This window comes from Plectropomus leopardus, chromosome 17 (assembly GCF_026936395.1).
Source record: "Plectropomus leopardus strain MGB_pleo_1.0 chromosome 17, ASM2693639v1, whole genome shotgun sequence".
Lineage (NCBI taxonomy): Eukaryota > Metazoa > Chordata > Actinopteri > Perciformes > Serranidae > Plectropomus > Plectropomus leopardus.
This window is the reverse complement of record NC_142192.1, coordinates 26,271,254-26,291,332: the sequence shown is the minus strand read 5'-3', so window position 1 is coordinate 26,291,332 and position 20,079 is coordinate 26,271,254. Positions and strand designations below refer to the sequence as shown.

At 40.2% G+C, this 20,079-nt stretch overlaps 1 protein-coding gene across 1 annotated transcript; it reads right to left on the bottom strand.

Moving 5' to 3' along the window:
* Positions 1–1,782: 1,782 nt before the first annotated feature.
* tmem170b (transmembrane protein 170B) lies at positions 1,783–16,397 on the bottom strand. Its single transcript, XM_042507142.2, has 3 exons — positions 15,487–16,397; positions 5,017–5,187; positions 1,783–2,045 (listed from the first exon to the last, which is right to left on the bottom strand). Exons 1-3 carry the CDS (start codon positions 15,659–15,661, stop codon positions 1,915–1,917), a joined length of 477 nt encoding a protein of 158 aa, XP_042363076.1. The 5' UTR covers positions 15,662–16,397; the 3' UTR covers positions 1,783–1,914.
* Between the last annotated feature and the right edge of the window lie 3,682 nt (positions 16,398–20,079).

The window sequence follows — 20,079 nt, the reverse complement described above, 5'->3', positions numbered from 1 at the left end:
AAACTACACAAAACTGTGAGAATGATGATCACAATCAGTTTAAAAAGGATTCAAACGAATACCTCATTGTACCCGAGTCAGTGCAAAACAGCACAGCAAATCTGTGTCTGTTCCCACTTTTCACATTCAAATAAAAAACTACGCATGCTGCTGTTAAAACAATTCAATTAATTAATTTAGTAGCATTTCATTTAGCCTATGTTTCCGAACATACGCATAACATGCATAACCAACTGCATTAGCTTTTTGCAGAAGTCAATACTCACAAAGTGACGCAGACAGTAACTACACACTACAAAGATGGAGTCTGTGTAGCAAAAAAACCCACTCTGCTCCGCCTACAAGTCTGTACCTCATGTTTTCAGCTGGCACCACCTGTAAAACACTGACTACTTACATTCATTTTCAGGGTCATACTTGTATTTTGGGTTTTAACATATGCATGTTTACATACTATAGAATATGTGTGTGTGTATATATATATATATATATCATCAGACTGTGGTTGAACACCTGTATTCGTTCTCTGTCTGAGACACTCAGTTTTAGCACCTGTCTCTTTAAGCCCGCCCCCTCTGAAAAAGCCTGCTGTGATAGGTCAGCGTTTCCGGGTCTTCTGTATTTCGGTGTCAGTGCAGCCAGGCAATGACTTTTACGGACAGTAGCAGCACTTTTTACTGTGAAAAATCACCAATAAAAGCTTTTAAAACAACCGGACACGTTCCAGCAGGAATATGATTTAAAATCCGGGACAGGTTAAAAAAAATTGGCAACTAAGATTACGTTTCTTTGACGTTAGCATGTAGCTACATGTAGCAATGTATGCTACATAATTCAAACAGTTTGCAGTATTATGTGTGGAGCAGATGACTGCATAAAGAAATCCATCATTAAAGAACGGTCTGAAATAAGATATATTATTAATGACTGAGCTTTAGAGGTGCTGGTTGGCAGAATTTGTTAACTTTAGACAGCGTCAGCTAAGCTGTTTTCAGTCTCTATGCTAACGTAAGCTACCTGTGTCCTGACTGCTTCATTTTTACTGAACAGAAATGAGAGTGGCATTTTCTCTTCCAACTCTTGACGGGACAGCATGTCGAAATATTCCTTTGACTCCAATTGGAGTTCTCGTTGGCACACACTAAATCAATATTTCAAACCAAACGTAGCGCCATGCTGGTTTTCCTCTCCTCGTCTACTGATTTCACCGTCTTAGGCAAAGAGCGTCTCACACGTTTACAAAGTGCAAAATTCAAAGCTGCCTCTCGCTCGTGAGTTGGATGGAGCAGCTTTTTAACCGTTTAAGGAAAAGGAATGATCATGATCATCTGTACGTGGTGAAGACCGAGGGGAGAGGCTGATGTTGTAATACTGACGAAAAATTGTGTTTTTGCTGATGAACACTGTTGGGTTGTCACTCCCTAACACACCACTCGTTGCTCAACTTTTGTTCTCGCGCTGATCACTGAAGGAGATCATCAGACGATCATTACAGGTCGTCACTCTGCTGTTTTTTTTTTTTTTTAAAAGAGGATTTTTCCCCACAAGTGCAACAGAAAGCCTTCAAGAGTCAGTGGCCATAAAAGGCATCTGGATGTCCCAGAGAAGGCTGTTGGCACAAAGAAGTGATGTAACTCTGGAAACAACTGAAAACATGGCTTTCAAGTCCAGAAGCTGAGGATGGCGCCGTCTCCGCCTGGTGCCGCTGTCTGACACGGAGACAATCGGCCTGCATTGAGTTCCCTTTGTGATTGTGGCAGTAACAGAGCAGAGACACTCTCCTGCACCCAAAGGTCCAGAGCGTTTCTGCCTCCTCTCCGTCCACGAACCCAGCCACCTAAAAGTCTCTGATTGGCTCGATTCAACTGCCCTCGTCTCAGCATCTGCGCTTCAACGCGTCGAGGGGTTTTCGCTTCACAGAGTGGCGAGGATGCGTGAGAAGGAGATGATGATGGAGAGGGTGGTCTGCCCAACGCCCAACATCAGGGCCTCCAGCGGCGCCATGTCCTTCCCTGCCACGCGGTACACCCCCGCCACCGCCGCGCCTGAGGGAGGAAAACACACATCACCAGTGTTAACACAAACACAGCTGTCTGTCACGGCCTGTCACCATTACTGCAGATTGTCCGTTCACAATGAGGACAAACATCCGTCCTCGTCTTTTCAGCGTCCCATCAGGAGTCAATCCATTCTGCACAAAAGCTGCTTTTTCTGTGTGAAAATGTATCAAAAGATGTTTGAGGCGTTCATGTGAGGATGTTATTCAATGCACAGCCACATACTGTGCTCACGCTTATCCTCACAATATGCTGTTTGGGCCGTCGTCATGGAAACAGACAGCAATAACAAGAGAAACTTTTTATGAGTCTCTGTTCCCAGGACCAAAACAGAGCGGCCTGATTTTGGTTCAAAACTAAGCAAAACTAAGAGATGAAGCTGGATTTAAAGTCCATACAATCAACTGTATCGTCAGCCAGTTTGACTGTTATCAGCCTGATAAATGGCCTTCATAAGCGTTCAGAGGTGTAATAGACAGCGTACTGGTACAAGGGGTTGTTTTTTTTCCAATACCGGTGCCAAAACTAGAGCCTGATCAATGTATCTCAGTCAATTTTATTGTCCGATATTGGCTCATAACAGATATATCAGTATCGGCTCAAGTCTATTTTTAACATAATACAGATAAAAGATGCACAGAGTAATTTAGAATGATCAAAGTCCCCATAAAGTTTACTGTTTCAGTGCACTGACTTAATTTTGAGAAAAGAGTTTATTATTAAACTGTAAAATATTCTGCTTGATCACAGATCTTTGTCACAAATATTTGATAACTAACCCTGAGGGATAATTGCATTGCATAACTTACTCCTACTCCAATATCAGTATCGGCATCTGCACTGAAAATCAAGTATCCGTTGGGCTCTGGCTACAAACTACTTTGAAAACGGTACCGCTGCCTAAATGGTGCCTAAACCAATACTTAAAAAAAATAAAAAAATAATAAAAAATAAAACACAAAGCGATGGTCAGCAATGTTTAAGAATTCAAAGGCAATTTAAACATGAACGATATATTACCTCTATACAATCTAAAGTAAACTTAAATGTATACATATGAATAAACACCACTAACAAATTTACATAATAAACCTATACGGTGATACTACAGTACGTTATCACTGGACAGCAGTGTTAATGTTATCTAGTGGCAGCACACCATGTACAGAGGCGACGTCCTCGCTGCAGCAGCCTCGCTCTCCTTTTATGCTTAAGCTGTTTATCGTGTAAAGGCAAAAAGCCCAAAAAATAATCTTCAACAAAAAAAAGTAAACAAAACATAATCCATTTCATTCTGAAATTCCTCACATAGAGGAAATTAAAAACAGTTGTTTCATAGTGACTTTAAAAATCATAATGGCACAGCAATTATGGGTGTCTTTACTTACGTCTCTCCACTGTCAGTAAAATCTGATAAAACACACCTGCAAAGTCCTGAATTTTTTTTGGCTCATTTGATTCAGTCATGAATATTAAATGTTGTAGAGAAATATTCGGGACTTGAAACGCACTCGGAGGCTTTAAAGGTTGTGTTTTTTCTCTGTAACTCAACCTGACCTTTCCTTTCCCTCTGCTCGGCTGAGATTGCTGCGTTCGCTCTGCCACTCTCCGACTTTAAGCCCGTCTGGTGTACACACAGACGGTGAGACTCACTCAGGGGTGTGTGTGTGTGTGTGTGTGTGTGTGTGTGTGTGTGTGCTTACAGTCAATAGTCTGCTCTCCCTGATTGCTACACATTAATAATAAAGTGTCTTTCTATTTTGGGGCCCGGCTTGCATCTATGATGGAGAGTGATTCATTGAGCTGAGCGCTGTGGAGCTCCTGCCCTACGCTCTCATGGATTTAGGGCTATTTACACTCCTGTGATCACACTCTGTTACAGTGAGGGGAATGAAAGACAAAGAAAGGCTTAAATAACATCTGGAGCGTCTGCGGACAAACTGTGGAGAGAACGCAGATAAACAAATACAAATAAACAGGTGACAAGAAAGCAAAAATCAGTAAAATGCAGGTTAAAGCTAAAAGTGGGGAACAATTTTTATTATTTTAGTTTTGCCATAATTCAGCTGTAGAACTTTGGGACTCTAAGGGGATATCATAAAGGCAAACTGAGTCTGTGTGATGCTAAAACTGCCATTTAATGTTATGTGAAAGAAGAAAAACATTCTCACTAATCACTATTATCCTGATATTTATTTTTACCCATATTGCCCAGCCTTGCATATTTATGAGACCACATAAAATGAAGTAATCTGGGGTTTGGATTAGTGTAATGTTGTATATTCGTACACTGTAAAAATGTCATTATCTGTATCTTTTTTTCAAAAGATGAAGTTAACAAGTCAAATAACTGATTAGCTGAGACGAGGTGGGAAATAATAAGTTTATTCTTCCTCCTGCTCCTTCTCGAACATGTAAGATGCATTTTCTTTATGCTTATTTGAATCCATTCATTAAGTTTTTTGTATAAGTTATCCATTTTTGTTATTGCCATTTTGTTCCATTTTTATTTTTTTCTGTTTGTTTGTTTTACATCTTTGCAATATTTATCAAGCCATCTATCTAGTAAACATATTTTTTAAATTAAGGCACTGAATTGAGCCAAAGAAAATGCAACATTTGATTTTGTCTACATCATCCAGACATATCTGAAGCTTCCTGCGCTACATAAAAAAGGTAAACAAGAAAACACAAGTCTGAAATCTCTCTGTCATCTCGTGTGACAGGAGTTAAAACACACACACACACACACACACACACACACACACACACACACACACACACACACACACACACACACACACACACACACACACACACACTCACTCCCTGCATCCCACTCTCCTCCCTCCCTGTCACCTCCCGTCTTCTTCTGGCTGACTGGCTGACTGTTGAGGTCAGTCTAAAAAAAACCAAATCAGGATTAACAAACAAAACAAAAAAAGAGAAGAGGACTCACTGGTGATGACGCCTCCGGAGAGGGAGGCCAGGAAACCCACGCTGACCAGCACCAGGGTGATGAGGCGGCCCCTCTTGTGGCGCTGCAGCATGACCAACATGAGCAGCCCCACCGCCCCGTGGACGAAGAGCGAGGAGAAGAGACACCACAGGAACACCCAGTACCACATCTCTGACGGGGGGAGGGGACAAAACACATCCGATCAGGTCGCAAGATGGGACAACAAACAAGAAAAAAATTCAAATTTTCACTTGTCATCTGTTTTCTTCGATTTTTGTTATATTACCTGTTCTGGTTTTGAAAGGAAAGTTACATTTTAGGGGGTCACAAGCCAAGAGGGTTGGGAAGTGCTGGACTGGACAATTTATCAATTGATGCAAAAATAATCAACAGGTTAATCAATCATGAAAATCCACTGATTTTAGACATAAAGGTCATTTTACTGGTCATGATAATTCCTATTTAGCCTGATGTCTAATGTTTTCCTTGTCACATCGGAGGAAATGACATCACTATGACATCATCAGGGTTTTCTCAGCTTCATCTTGGGCTCAGAGACGACAGATTTATAACTAAAGGCCTGCGTTACTAACTGGAGGTTTGGATTTTTGAACGTGCAAATTTACCAGGAAGAAAGATTCTCATCAAAGATGATGTCCAGTTGCATTTTGGGAAATGTAGGACCCAGTGCTTTACGAGCTTGGCCCATACTAGATAGAAAAAGTCAGGATATCTTGGCCTCCACCATTTTTTAATTGATCGGTCTGTAAGTGCAACAGTAAATCACTGCAGTTTCCCTTTAAGCAGTGATGGAGTGAAAATGATCGATTCCTGAGGTTTTTCCATCACAGCGAAGAGTTGGATAAATATTCCTCCCTGGGCAGGTAAAGATAAAAAATGTCCTTGTCATGCAAATTCAGAGATTTCAGTGCTTAGAAAGGATGCTCTCCGGCTCCGTGGGGCCACCGGGAGACTTCCTGATGCATTTTTACAGATTCACACATCACAGACCTTGTTTGAGGGCAGATTGCAGCTACAGATCAGGATGCACAGATACTCTCAGAGCCTCACACATCTGCGAGGGAGAATTTCAATCTACAGCCACCACAATCTAAGTCAGGGCCCATCGAGGAGGCAGCCGACCGTAGTAATGGACCTGAGGTCGTGATGTATAAAACTGCTCCGGATGAGAATTCACACGAGCTGCAGCGAGCTAGACATTAAGCAGTAAATGGAAAATCTGGTCTGAAACAATGGCTTATTGCTGGCTTTTGTGGGCTGGACTGATGATGAAGAATTCAACATTTGCACTCCTCGCTCAGCTGCAGAACTTCGCCTTTATACTGATGTCATAAGGAAAACTAGATATACGATCATACGGTTGTTTGCCTTCGTACACTAGTCAAGTTACACTTATAGTTTACATCCATGTCTCTAAAAACATCTTCCCCCCGGCAGCCCAGAAGATCTATACAATCACAATTTAAAGGGTGGCACCCAGTGTTCTGAGTTATGGCCAAAAACATGTTTTGTGAGGTCACCATGGCCTTCACCTTTGACCTTTGAACACTAAAAACTCTAATCAGGTCATCCTTGAGTCCAAATGGACTGAAATTAAGGAAACTCAAGGCCATATTCAGATACTGCGTTCACAACAATGAGACAAATTCATCTTAACAATGACCTTGACCTTTGACCACAAAATCTAATTAGCTCATCCTTAAGTCTACTCGAACGTTTGTGCCAAATTTGAAGGAATTCCCTCAAGGTGTTTTTGAGTTATCACGTTCATAAGAATGACACTAACAAAGTCACAGTGACCTTGACCTTTGATCTCTGACCACCAAAACATAATCAGATCATCCTTCAGTCCAAATGACTGTTTGTGTAAAAGTTTTATATCACGCTCACAAGACAATATGGATGTACGTAAAGACGGACGAACAACCCGTAAACATCGTGCCTCGCGCCTCAGCTAAAAATATTGTCACTGATACTTTACATTAAGCTTGCTTTTTTTTTTGGTACTACCTGAAAAAACTTAAAATATTGTCACTGATGTTATTGTTCATATTTTTCTTCATTAAAATATTTTTTACACCTCTTAATGTTTGTTTTTACATTTTTCCCGCATGTTGTCAAAAATGGTATTAAGTATTTTTCTGGGTATCAGTATTGAGTTCTAGTATCATGACAACCCATATTTATAACATATTTATTTATTATTTTATTTTGTGCTGTTGTCCTTTCTTTTAGCTTTATTAACAGTTGGAGTATTTTACTTATTTATAGGTTGATTGGTTTTGTCCTGCCTCTGGTGTTTCCTCACTTATGGTAGCGTTTCCTCAGTTTCTGGTTTTAACGAGTACTGTTTTGGATTTTTTGTGTTACAGTTCATTTGCATGAAAAGTGCTATACAAATAAACTGTGCTTGACAGACTGATTGAAGCCTAACATGTATATATCTTTATCAAAACTGGGACCAAATCAGAGGTCAGTCCCGTTTCAAATCTATCTCGTCTTCTTCCTCCGTGGCTTTCTTTCTTTGTGTCTTTCTTTCTTCTTTCCTTTAAATAAAGAGCTGTTGCCTCGTTGCACTTCGCCAGCGAGGGGCCTTGCTTTGAACCACTGGCACCGTGGGAGCGAGGAGAAGCCAGCTGGCCGAGAGATTATTCGAGAAGAAAAGACTGAGGGGGAAGAACGACCAATCCAAAGCTGGGGAATGTTGTTTAAAGAACTCGAGCCTGTTTTGTTTGGATGATGGGACATAAACAGGAAATGTGACATTGTTGTGTGGCGTAAACATCTGAGAAACTGCCCAGAGGGAGCTCTTCAGCATGTCTATCAACCCTTGTTGTTCCACAGTCGACCGAGCGCCTACATCTACTTATTGATCCGGCAATCAGCTGCCAATCTGGGCGGAGAGAGACGTGACAGCACAGTAACACAACGGCTCTTTGTCCTGCGTGACTGAGCTCGTCAGTTAGATCCCCAGCTGTATCTCTGCCGTCTTTCTACAGCCGTCAGCATCCATCGAGCCACAGAGGAGAGAGGTGTCCATGACGAGGGATGTAAGAGTTAGAGAGATGGATTTTTTTCATTCTGCTCATCATGCTCCCTCCTGCGTTCTCTGGCCCATGACCCGGAAATCAATCGAGGTCCGCTGTCATGAAGGATGTCCCAATCATTTTAATGTGTCTCTAAGGAGAGGAGGAAAGACGGGTTCTTTGGAGGAGCTTTAGCAACACTCAGGTCATATTACAGGGTTCCTGCATCTTAAGGGAAGGTAGATTTAAGACTTTTAAATGTGTTTTTTAAATGCCACCCCACCTCCCTGTTCTGTACATAACCAGAAATCGCAGAAAGGGGACAGTTGTCTCACCTCTGGGTTGGGAACGGAAAACAAGGTTTATGTAAAACCTAAAGATAGAAAGGCGTGTACATGGGTAGGGCAAATGTGACGTTTTAATGAAGTCATCTGTACAACCCACTGTGGGAGTTTTAAAAAGCAGCTGTTAGTGATTATCAGCTAATCCAAAAAAGAACAGCAGCGAGTATAAATGTTCAAAAAGTGGGAAAGTAATAAGATTCAGGAGCTCCTTGCCCTCCGAGCAGCAGATGAGATCAGCTGCCATATAACAGAGACAGTAAATGATTGTTATTTACATGTTATGCCATTGTTATTGTTTAAAGCGTCTAATGCTTATGTTTTATATCACATAAGAGGCAGATGTTGTTGTGGTTAACGTCACGCCTCCTCTGATTCTGAAAAGCCATAATGTAACGTATAATCACACACTGGAGCGGAACGATGCCATAGTTGTTTATAGCGCTCTCTGTGTTGAAAGGGCTTCAGTCTCTCCCACCTGAGACACAAGCAGAGGACGCAAGAAAGACACACAAAGAGAGGTGAGGCAAAAGGCAATAAAAACAAGTAGACATCTGTGCTCTGCAGCCGTCACCTTTAAGTGACGTCAATTAAAGATGACGTGTGGCACAGCTGCATCATCAACTGTGTGTCATGCCAGGTTTATACGTCACGGGCGCTGAAAAGACTTCCGCAAAGCATACACCAGTGCGTCTTCGCTCATCTCAACAAGCTTCCTCTCTTCTCAAGATACATTTTAGAAATTGAGACATTTGCGCTGAGAACGATTTCCGGGTCACAGGCAGGAGGATGGAGGAGAGAGGAGATGAGGAAGCACAAAACAGACAAATAAGAAGAATAAGCTTTTGGTTGCACAGGCCAGGCATCTGGTGCCCAACTTAAGCCTGAACGGATTAACACAATGTTCAACACAGGAGCATGTCGGGACACAGGAGGACGTGTCCCACAAACCCCACCTCTGTCATCATGTCCCCTGACCATTGCGTTTCCATTACAGATTTGTGCAAAACTTCAGTGATATTTTCAAAATGTCGATGAAACACAATTGTGAGATGTCTGCGTTTCTACTGAGTGATGTTATGCGACTTCTCCTCAGGCGATAACACTCCAAGAAGCATGATGGATGTTCAAAACACCAGCAGGTTTATTTCTATTGCAGCCACCAGACTAACCGTCGTTACTTACAACTGAAGGCGACGTAGACGTGTTATCTGCACGATAATGGAAAGGCGAGCCCCTTATATGTGGACGCTGCCACGTATGAGGGATTTCTGGGAAGTGATAATCCACGATTTCAGAGGAATTGTAGATTGCACTCAACGTTTGAAGAGATGCAATGCAATAACACCTCTTGTAGCGCCTGTTGCGTCATGCCTGAGGGAGCCAGTTCCTACTGAGAAGCACATATCCATAGCATCATGTGACCTATAAAAGTGGAAGTGTTTCCATTGCAGTTTCTCTAAATATGGCTTTTTTGACTGATCGCCTGAAATATCACCTTGTGCAAGCACAAAAACTTTTTTGCGATAAATTGGAATTTTTTCTACACTGACATGTTTCCATTAGGCGTATCTTATATTCATTCAATATCAATTTGCACAAATTGGAGAGTTAATGATAAGCTCAAGTTTAGGTATTTATCATGTACTGGGACTGAAAATGTGGGTACGGTGCATCCTTTGACCAAACTGTGTGTGAAGAAGTTAAGACTGGCTTCATCTTAAGCAGCTGATGCATCAGCATTTACAATCTAACCATGTCAGATATAAAAATATATCAGTCACAGGTATTTTTCTGCAGGATGAGTATTTTTTTTAACTTTTGTTACTTAAAAGTATACTTAACTGAAAAAACGTTTGTATTTTTGATTGATTTTGAATGTAGGACTTCTACTTGTAATGCAGCATTTTTAAATTATGACACTTTAGTACTTTAGTAAGTGATTTGAATACTTTACTTTAACCACTGCTGAGCACAATCACAGATGACACCAGCTGAGAACCAAATGTCAGTAAAATCTGTCTTTGTTGGATAAAGGTGTAGCAGTCAGCTGATGTGCTGGCTGCCAACATTTAAAGCAACATTTAAAAGACCTGTTTAAGGGGATTTCTGTTGCATGTCATGATGAATTACAGGCTTGATGCAATGTGATCAAGATTTAAATCAACTACCAGAGAAAGAAAGTCTGTAAGGTGAAATGTTTCAGTGAAAATACACAGTCGTTATTTACCCCAGCTGACAGAAACAGCTCCTGGCAGGTCATTTTTTCAGTTTAGCAGATGCTGGAAGCTGAACATTTAATTTCAGGGGACACTGGTGCAGGTGGTCACAGCTCAGAAGCAGCACCGATGGGGTGAGAGATGCGTTCGACTCGAGTGCTGTGTCATGTTCAGAGATACCAAAACACAGTCGGAGCACGGCATTAACTTCTGCTAATCCGCAACTACAAAACAAGGTCTTTGTCCGCACAGCAGCTTTAGAGCTCGACGGTCAACAGTGAAGCATAAAAAAAAAAATCAGGCGATCATGTTTTTCGGTCGCCTGATAAGAGTTCATGTTCTGCACGGCCACGCAGGCCGCAGCAGAACATGAACGAGTCAAAGTGGCAGGACTGCAGGAGCTCTGCAGGGGCGCCCAGTTCATCCATCAGGAGGAAGAATGACGGGTTTGTCCTGGTACAGGGAGACAGAGAGCGGCGGGACGAGGCCGGCCGCTGGTGATAAAGCTGAAAGTGTCTCCTTATTTCTTTGACCTGAACAGTGCAAGATGAATCCAGCAGCATCAGCTCAGAGCAGAAGGTTTACAATCCTGCAGTTTCTGTCCTCTCTTCTTGATGATCTGAATCACAAACATCTTAAAATTTGTCTTTTGAAAAAAGACAAAAAAAATTTGTCTTTTTTCATCATTGTCAGCCCGATGTTTATATTTTTCCATTTCTACCAGGGTTTATGTTTTTAATTTGTTTTATTTTACTATTGTTGTAATCTTATTTTATTTCATTCTTTGTAATTTTATTGCTGGATTTTATTTATTTGTTTTAATTTTGTCTTTCCTCTTTAAAGCACTTTGTAACCTTACTATAATACAGCTGTTTCCCATTCTGGATGGACTATAGACGAAATTGTGAATCTTTTGCAGACCTAAATTTACAACACATTTTACTCCCAACTTGTCACATACCGGCACCCTACACGTCATATTATGACGCTCTACGTACCCATCCAGTGTCGGTTGGGACGTTGTGACAGTCTACACTTGTAATATGTACTGAGTCTTTTCAAAATAGCCTTTGGGTTTCTCAGAAAATGTAGTTTCTGCTCATGCATATGGTCTTTTTAAAAATACATGCATGCTACAGATTCTAGCATACTACGTTCTTATTAAAATAAATAATGCTGGGTCAAAGTCCGGAGTTGATTTGATCCGTCGACCTCCCCTCCTGCCCGACTTATGCAGACTGTCTTGCTCTGGCTAAGTGTCATGGCAAATAATACAACACAAACTGTCTGGTAAGTTCAGAAAATACCATCACTTTACTGTAGCAATGCAGCTTTTAAAATCAGACACATCAAACCAATATAAAAAAATTTGGCTCAAAGAAGACCGACTGTTGCTTCGATCGTGTCCCATGTTTCAGTCAAAAAGTTGCACTCAAACACGCTGTAAAAAACTACAACCAAATGCCAACTAGCACGTACTCTCTGTGCCTATGTAAAAGAAAAACATCTCTGAATTAGCTGACAAAAGCCAACAAAGGACGACTGGCGCCAACGGTGCGCGTCAAACCGCACAAACTCAGGCAACAGACGCTCGCCAACAGCACAACATTGGTCAGCAGCTGACTGTCATCTTTGTCTATTGAGGCCTTCGCTCTTACAATATCATGATATCCAAAATCTAAGATAATATCTACAAGGATGATAACAATTAATCAATTATCGATTAATCTGTTGAGAATTCAATCAACCCTAAAATTTAAGATTAATCAATAGGCTACGAAACGCTGTCAGAGAATATGCAATATGTTGCTTAAAATGCATTTGTTATTGTTTGAAATAATCAAAGTTTTTTATATTTATTAATTTATTCAAATAACAATTAATCAATCGTTAATTTTACTAATTAATCCCTTAAGGAAAGTGCTTACAATTTGCAACCCTAATATCTACTCCTGCCCAAGTACGAAGAAACTGTTCACAATGAGGACTGTGAACTGTCCAAAGTGACAAGGACATTGTCTGTGGAAACAGTTGTATTCACCTGGACCCGAGCTAAAAACGTCAGAGATCGATATTTTAAAACCTGGGAACATTAAACTAAAACTACATGTTTATCTAGTCATGACACATGTTGTTCATACTTTGGTTGAACGAACATAAAACTAAAACCTTGCAAACAACTGTCTGTTTTCTCCAGAAAACTGTGGCTCATATTTGCAAACCACGAAGCAAACTATGTTCTTTTCACGGTTTGTTGAAGTGAAACTGCTGCCAGCACACAAATCATAAACAGGAAACTCATTTGTTTAAGCAGCTCCCCGAGGCCTCAAAGAAAGGGCAGAGGGGTTGACGTATATATCAAAAGTTTACATCTGATTCTGGAGTGCATTGCTCCTGTTGTTCATGGCTCACACACTCTCTTCTCGTGACCTTATTTCATGGCGCGGGAGGTCGTTTTTCACCTGGCTGGTGAACTGCGGGGTTGAGGGGGATCGGGTGGCAGATTCATGCACCCTGCTCTTGAAAGTCCTCGCAAGCCTTTCTGCTGCAGCTCTGCTGCTTCCGCAAACTTCTACATGCGCTGCAGCTTCCTGCTGAGTCAGCATCATTAACTACCGCCTTTTATCCTCTTTGCTTGATGTGTTTCTCAACACAGGATGTCAGCTGCATTTCAGAGCATGGGTCTGTGCCAACTCGGCTATGACCACATGTCCGCCTCGCCTTCACTCTCGCTCTGCAGGGAGGGACGCAAGAATGTCTATAATCTGGTGTTTTCGTGACAGAGCGGTCCTGTTGTTCCTGTATACATCTACCCCTTTTTCTCCCCTTCATATATTTAGCAGCGAGAAAATAAAAAAAATGATCTGAACAGATGGTGGATGGCAATTTAGTTCTTGCTGAGGAAGTTCGGCCTGCCTGAAGAGGAAGAGATAAAAAGCCCACACACCGCTTTTCTTGTTCCTATATATATATATTTTTTTATCTCAGACTGACCGTGCTTTGACCCCAGGTCGTTGACACAAAACTCAAAGAAAGGGTGCACATCGTCACCTTTGCAGAAACGCTGTCAGTCGTGTCCGAATGACATTATTGTGTAGGGAACAAGAAAAACAGCCTGCAGGCATTTTTCCTTTTTGTGGTGGACATAATTATTGAGAGCAACTCTGGAGGAAGCACCTTACTATGCCGACATCTTTATCAACCTAAATGTTTTTTTGGGTGGTGTTGTATACACTACCATTAGTAGTGTATTACATATAGTAGATGTCAGTAAGCACGTCCACAGTTTGGAGAAGCACGCTGAAGTCCAACATGGAGGCTAAGCGATGTACTGCTGTGGACAGGGTCGGCAACAAAACACATTTTAGCCATCTGAACAAAGTCTCACCAAACAAAAGCAATTTCTGTTTATGTGTATGCTATACTGAGAGTATTTTTTACTGTTTTACTTTAATGTGAGACTGTAATTTCCAACTGGAAAATTTAAGCCGTTAAAGCATTAGGAAAAACAGTGATTTAACATCACTGATCACAGGAGCTGCTGGTCTGCTGCTGCCTCAAACAGTTATTTTGTTTGTGTTACTGTGTGACTTTGGCATTTAAAGGGTTACTTTGGACTCACAAAAGTCACACATTAAGACAAACTAACTAACTGATCGAGGCAGTGGTAAACCAGCAGCTCTCGTGCTCAGTGTGCTAAAATTACTCTTTCTGTAAATGGAGTCTGGTGGCTTTGACGAGAGCATAGATTTCCTCAATATAGCATACACTTACACTGATATTAAGTTTTTTAGGTGGCATAAATGCTATTCTGCAATTAATTGCGATTCAACAGATTATCGGCCTGGCCGATTATTGAGGCCGATATTTTGCATTTTGCCAATTATCCATATCAGCATTTCATTTTAATGATCGCCAATAAGATGAATTCATTGGAAAGTGCAAAGAAAGTGTCAGCATGAGAGGAACTTGCTTTGTAAGACCTCCGTGAGCTATTTTTATTATTCTTTTTTTTTTTTTTAAATTTCACTTGACTTTATAAAAAAAGTTACTAAGAACTTGCTGTATAAGATGTTGAACAATTCAGTTTTGATTAAACATTCGCTAAAGGTATTTAAACAAAGTTTTGTGTTGGAGTTTGTTATGTTCCAAATTCTACATATTGACAGCAAGATTTAAAATTTTATTTTTTAAATGCATATCGGTTCCAAATATCCATCTCATTAACTAATAATAATCTGTATCAGTATCAGCCCTGGAAAAACATTATCGGGGGACCCTCCCTAAGCACCCCATACAAACCCATTTTTTAAAAAAAATCAGAACTATTCCTCTGAGCTATCAGCCCATCCTGATGCTCAAACCACACATCTGCAGCTTTTTGATACCTACATATTTTTATCGCCTGGACCCACCATTCAAAAGCACGGATTTTAACTCAGCCTCACTACTCCTGGAGTCTGGACCATCCCAGACAGATGCCCAGAGTTGCTGCCTCTAATTGCCTCTTGATTACTGGACTGCAACACAAAGGGAGGAGGAGAGGGGAGGGAGGCGAGCGACACTTCATTTACTACACAGTCAAGGTGCATTCACGCAGCAGAAAGATTAATTAGCCGCATGTTGTGATTATTTTCATGTCATTCACCGACTCCGCACGCGTGGACTGAGGAGTGGCATTTTTTATTGCCGGCGTTCACTATCAGCGGAGGGAGGAGGTACAGATGCCCCCCCTTTTACACCCTTTCTAAGCATGTCAGGAGAAATATCACACATGTAATGCTTTAAAATGGACGGTGACACAGCTGTACATGCTGCTGTGTGAATGCATGAAGACAGAAACCTTTCATTCCGCATACATACCTGTGAAGTGCTGCAGCGTCGTGCCTTGCACCCAAAGGCTCAGCACTTGCTGCACCGACAGATTAACAGAATAATCCCTGTTCGTTGTCATGTTTCTGCCGCCGCCGCTGCCGCCGCCGCCCGGGTTCGCACCCCTCTTTATCGAATAGCTGTACTTGGCTTTAGTCGAAGGCATGGAGGAGACCGGGGTGGCATGGGATGCGAGGCGGCTCTCCCCGGCGCGGCTCGCCTCTACCGGTGCCTCTGCTTCGGCTTGACGTCCGTCTCCGCTCCGGGAAGGGAAGGGCCGCTGGCTGGTCGGTTCATCCTCGGTGGTGTCGGTGGCGGCTGTGTGGAGGCCATGATGGGATGGCAGCGGGGAGCGCAGGCAGGCAGACGCACGGTCGGCTCGTCCTACATCGGCTAGCCCGGCTACATAACCCTTAAAGGGCCAGGCGCCTGCTTTGAGGAGGAGGGAGGGGGGGGGTTACCGTAGACACATCTTCGGGTTATAGCGCTCCATGAATGGGGAACAATAGAGAGGACGGTGCGCAGAAAATGTGCGTAAATAGGAGAAGTTACGTAGCAACGTAATAACGCCACGTTACACCAGTTACCTACATTAACACACACTGCTAAAATAATAATTTCAGTGTTTTACGAACAAAAGCTAGCTAGCTACTGAACTGCGTGGTTGCTAAACAACAGCAAATAAACAGTTTCGCGTGCAGGTGGCACGAGCTTCGACCGTGACTCAGCCAATCAGAACAGACGACCCAAAGTATCGCTAAATATTTATATTTGTACTCTTTTTTATTTATTTTTCACTTATTTTATCTGTCATCCATTTTATTTTCATTTATGTGTAGTTTTTATTGTTTCTGATGTTGTTTGTTTGGTCTATTTCTTTGTATTATTTTTATATTGACATTATGCAGTCCATGTATCCCCTTTCTGCTTTGTTTTGGTTGTCAAAGCACTTTGTAAACTCTGTAAAGGCGCTATATAAATAAAAATATTATCATTACTACTACTACATAAACCTTTTATACACATATGTAATGTTTATGTTTTGCTTATACATTTTTTTGAAGACATTCTACATCAAAATCAAACTGTCCAATGAAGAAATGTTTTGGGGGTTTTTTGTTTTTTTTTTAGTTTTTTTTTTTACTCTCAATATTGACATTTTAGGGAAATAATATTAATAATAATAAACTTTATTAGTATAACACTTTTCAAAACAAAGACAAGCAGTGCTTTACAGAAACAAATAGTGATAAACTATGTTTAAAAAAAACAATAAAAGCCAGTTTTAAGAAGTGACTTGCAACTCTACTGGCATGTGTCAACTATAAAGTATGTATGTGAAATGTGATACAAGCTGTTGTGAAGTAACTGATCTCTTGGAATAATCTATGGACTTTGCACTTTGACTGGATAAGAAAAGAGACACTTGTTTTCCATCTCTGAGTTGTGTACTGGCTTGGTATTGATAGTGATTTTTTAATAACCTATAGCCTACTATTATAGATGTGCATTGAATGTGCAGTTATTATATATAGTTTGTTTGTTTTTCTTCTTTTTCTTTCCATTAAAAAAATGTTTTTATTTAACCTAAATCCCCTGGCATGCTTGTTTGAATTTGGCACAGTGATTACTATCAAAATGTGTGGCATGTGGAATTTTCTCAATAAAGTTTATTTAAAAAAACCAAAAAAAACCAAAAACACGTTGACAAATGCCAGCTACTACCGGGGCGTTGCCCATGACGGATGCAGGAGCTCTCCGCGGTGCTGATTGGCTCACCACAAAACGCCTGATATAATAATAAATAATATGATGGGATGGATGTGAGCAAGGCACACAGGGATGGTGAGTCTAAGAGGCAGGTTTTGAATTTAAAAAAAAAATCAATACATGACTTACTACATGTTTAAATTAAATTATAATAAGCATAAAGGTTTAAATAAATCCATATTTTTAAGATAAGGTGCACTAGTGGACCTCACAGAGCACCTCAAGACAAACTGAAAATGACTCCGTCAGCTCCTCTAGGATTAAGACAGAATCTGAGAACATATGAAAGCTATTTTAAATAGTGTGAAGCTTTACACGTGTGTCTGACATCTTTTTTCTCACAGCGTCAGAAGGAAAAGTTGGATGTTGAAAGCAGGGAGGGAACCTGAGTGTTATGTAGACACTGAATGTTCTGGAACATTTCTCTGAGGAGTGCAGTATTTTAAGAAGTGTCCCAGTTCAGAGGTATGAGGGCGAGGAAACGTCTGACATTTGACATCTTTTGAGTCTGTAGAATAATCTCTAAATGCAAAGGTTAACAGTGCAGGTTTTAATAGGCTGCCGGATCACGGAGGAATTCATGCACACTCATATCTCACTATAAGTTCAGCTATTGTTGTTAGAGAGGCAGCACACGATCTAGAGAAACATTTAGCAGGACAATGTTGGCTGTTAGTAAGCTGCAGAAAGGTATTGTCAAAGGAAGATAAGAGGGAGTTTTTGCTCCTTTAGTACAAATTCTGTAGCCATAATCTTCCATCTTTTGATTGGTTTTGGGTTTTAAAAAAAAGGCCATTCTTAATATGAATAAACCAACATCAGGTTGATTAATATTCCCCAGAGAGCACAACAAAATAACTTCATGAAAAAAAAATCAGATATCAAAACAACCCGTCAGCAGACTGACTGATATCCTCTGAAGCGCAAAAACAAAACAGGAAAATAAATAAAAACAGATAAACCCCTCATGTTTTTGTCTCTATAGAAATCTTACACAACTCAATCAAATCGGCAATTCTTTTTATACGGAATTTGAATAAAAATCATTCATGCTGGCAAAGGTAGAAAATGCATTTAAATGTCTGTTTAATATGGTTAACTGTAATGTAATGTGGGATTTGTTGCAAATGGGCAAAATATGCAAAACTATCATCTTTTAAACATAAAATACATACATTCTTGTGTCCACAGGCTACATAAAATTTCTTAAATAAGAAATGTGGAATACATATTTAGATTTTTCCCCTCTGCAGGTTAATACAAGAGTATAAGACCACGAGAAACTGTTTCCAAAACTGGTGAAATACTTTCCCTCTTCTTCTGTAGACATGCTGTTTCATCACCACTTTATTTTTTTCAGTATCCTCTTGCATCGTTTCTCTGCCCCGAGGGCTTGAAAGAAAATCTGAAGAAAAAGTTCAGGCAGGATTTTTAAGGAGAGCAAAACAACTTCTTTACCCCTTTAAACTTAGAAGTATTGATGGTGATTTTTGTGATGCACTGATTTGTTTTTCCTGCATGTCTCTGTGTGGTCATTACTGGAGCCTTCTAATCCCTTTACTGTAACTATGAATCACACAATGGACATCACAGATATTTCCTTTCATACTGTAATTCAGTTACTCGTCGCCAGATATTTACTGTAACATGTAACGCAAGTATCACGCAGCACGAATATTCCTGCTTTGTTTTTAAAGTTCTGGCATTGCATTTAAATCTGCTATTCTCTATGAAACTTGACAAAAGAAAAAAGAGCTCAGTCTGTAGCTCGCAGACAACTGGTCTTTGGGGGAACAGACAATGTTTGGTTTGCAAAGCAAATGTCAACCTTTGTTTCCTGTGAAAGCCAAACTTTTCAAACAGAATCCAACAATGTAAAACTGTCCACCATGAAATTATTTAGAGAGCCTTTTATCACTTGAAGCTTCACATTACAGCAAAAGTATCAGGATTAATTCAACCAGAGAACGTTTTCATGAGTCCATACTCGATGTTTCGACTTTTTATAGAGAAATACTTAAAACGTCATCTTCAAATTGTTAAATACAAAAACATCAAGGCTGGAAAATGTCCTGTTTTATGGCGCTAAATCAGCAGGTTGTAATAATTTGAGCTAAAATGATAAAGTCAATGCTTCAATCAAACTGAAATTATGAGGTTAGACCAAAAATACCATACATTTAATGCAAAAAAAGAAAAAATGCAAATCAATACAAGTCTTTATGTTGTAGTTTGACACAATAAAGTTAATTACAAACTCTACAGGAAATGTGTTTATTCAGTTATACTAAATGATCTTGATAAGCTGGTGGAGATGCTCATTTGTCATGGAAATGTGGATTTACAACATTGACTAAAAAGTTACATTTAAAAGTTATATGAAGGTCGTTTACTTTATAAATGTAACATTTCATTATAAAGTTATGTGTTTTGTTTTTATGCAAACAGTATTTTTTAATTTCACTGTATTATAATTTAAATATTTGTATCAGTTCTATGTGTGTATAGCATGAAGCAAAGTTTTGTTTTCTGTAAAGTGGAGAACAAAAATTACAACATAAATCAGGGGCGTTTCTAGGATTTGAGGACGTTGGAGGCTTAGCCCGGACCTCTGCAGAGGGGTCCAAGGGGGATCCTTTCGGGGGGATTTTTTTGTTTGTTTTTTTTTTTTTTGTGGATGAGCAAGCTCTATTTTTATGCATTTTAATACACTCTGGCTCTTTTTTAACTGTTTTAACTGTTTTATTTATTTATTTATTTCATTCTCAAGATTAAATATCAATCGTGATGTTGAAATTGTTTGTAGCTGAAGGG

What these genes read in the sequence shown, in the direction of transcription:
- tmem170b (XM_042507142.2), bottom strand. Translation starts at nt 15,661, where the DNA reads ATGCCTTCGACTAAAGCCAAGTACAGCTATTCGATAAAGAGGGGTGCG. An exon ending in GACGCTGCAGCACTTCACAG is followed by an intron (nt 5,188 to 15,486) that starts GTATGTATGCGG and finishes TCCCCCCGTCAG; the next exon opens with AGATGTGGTACTGGGTGTTC. An exon ending in CTCCGGAGGCGTCATCACCA is followed by an intron (nt 2,046 to 5,016) that starts GTGAGTCCTCTT and finishes TTCCTCCCTCAG; the next exon opens with GCGCGGCGGTGGCGGGGGTG.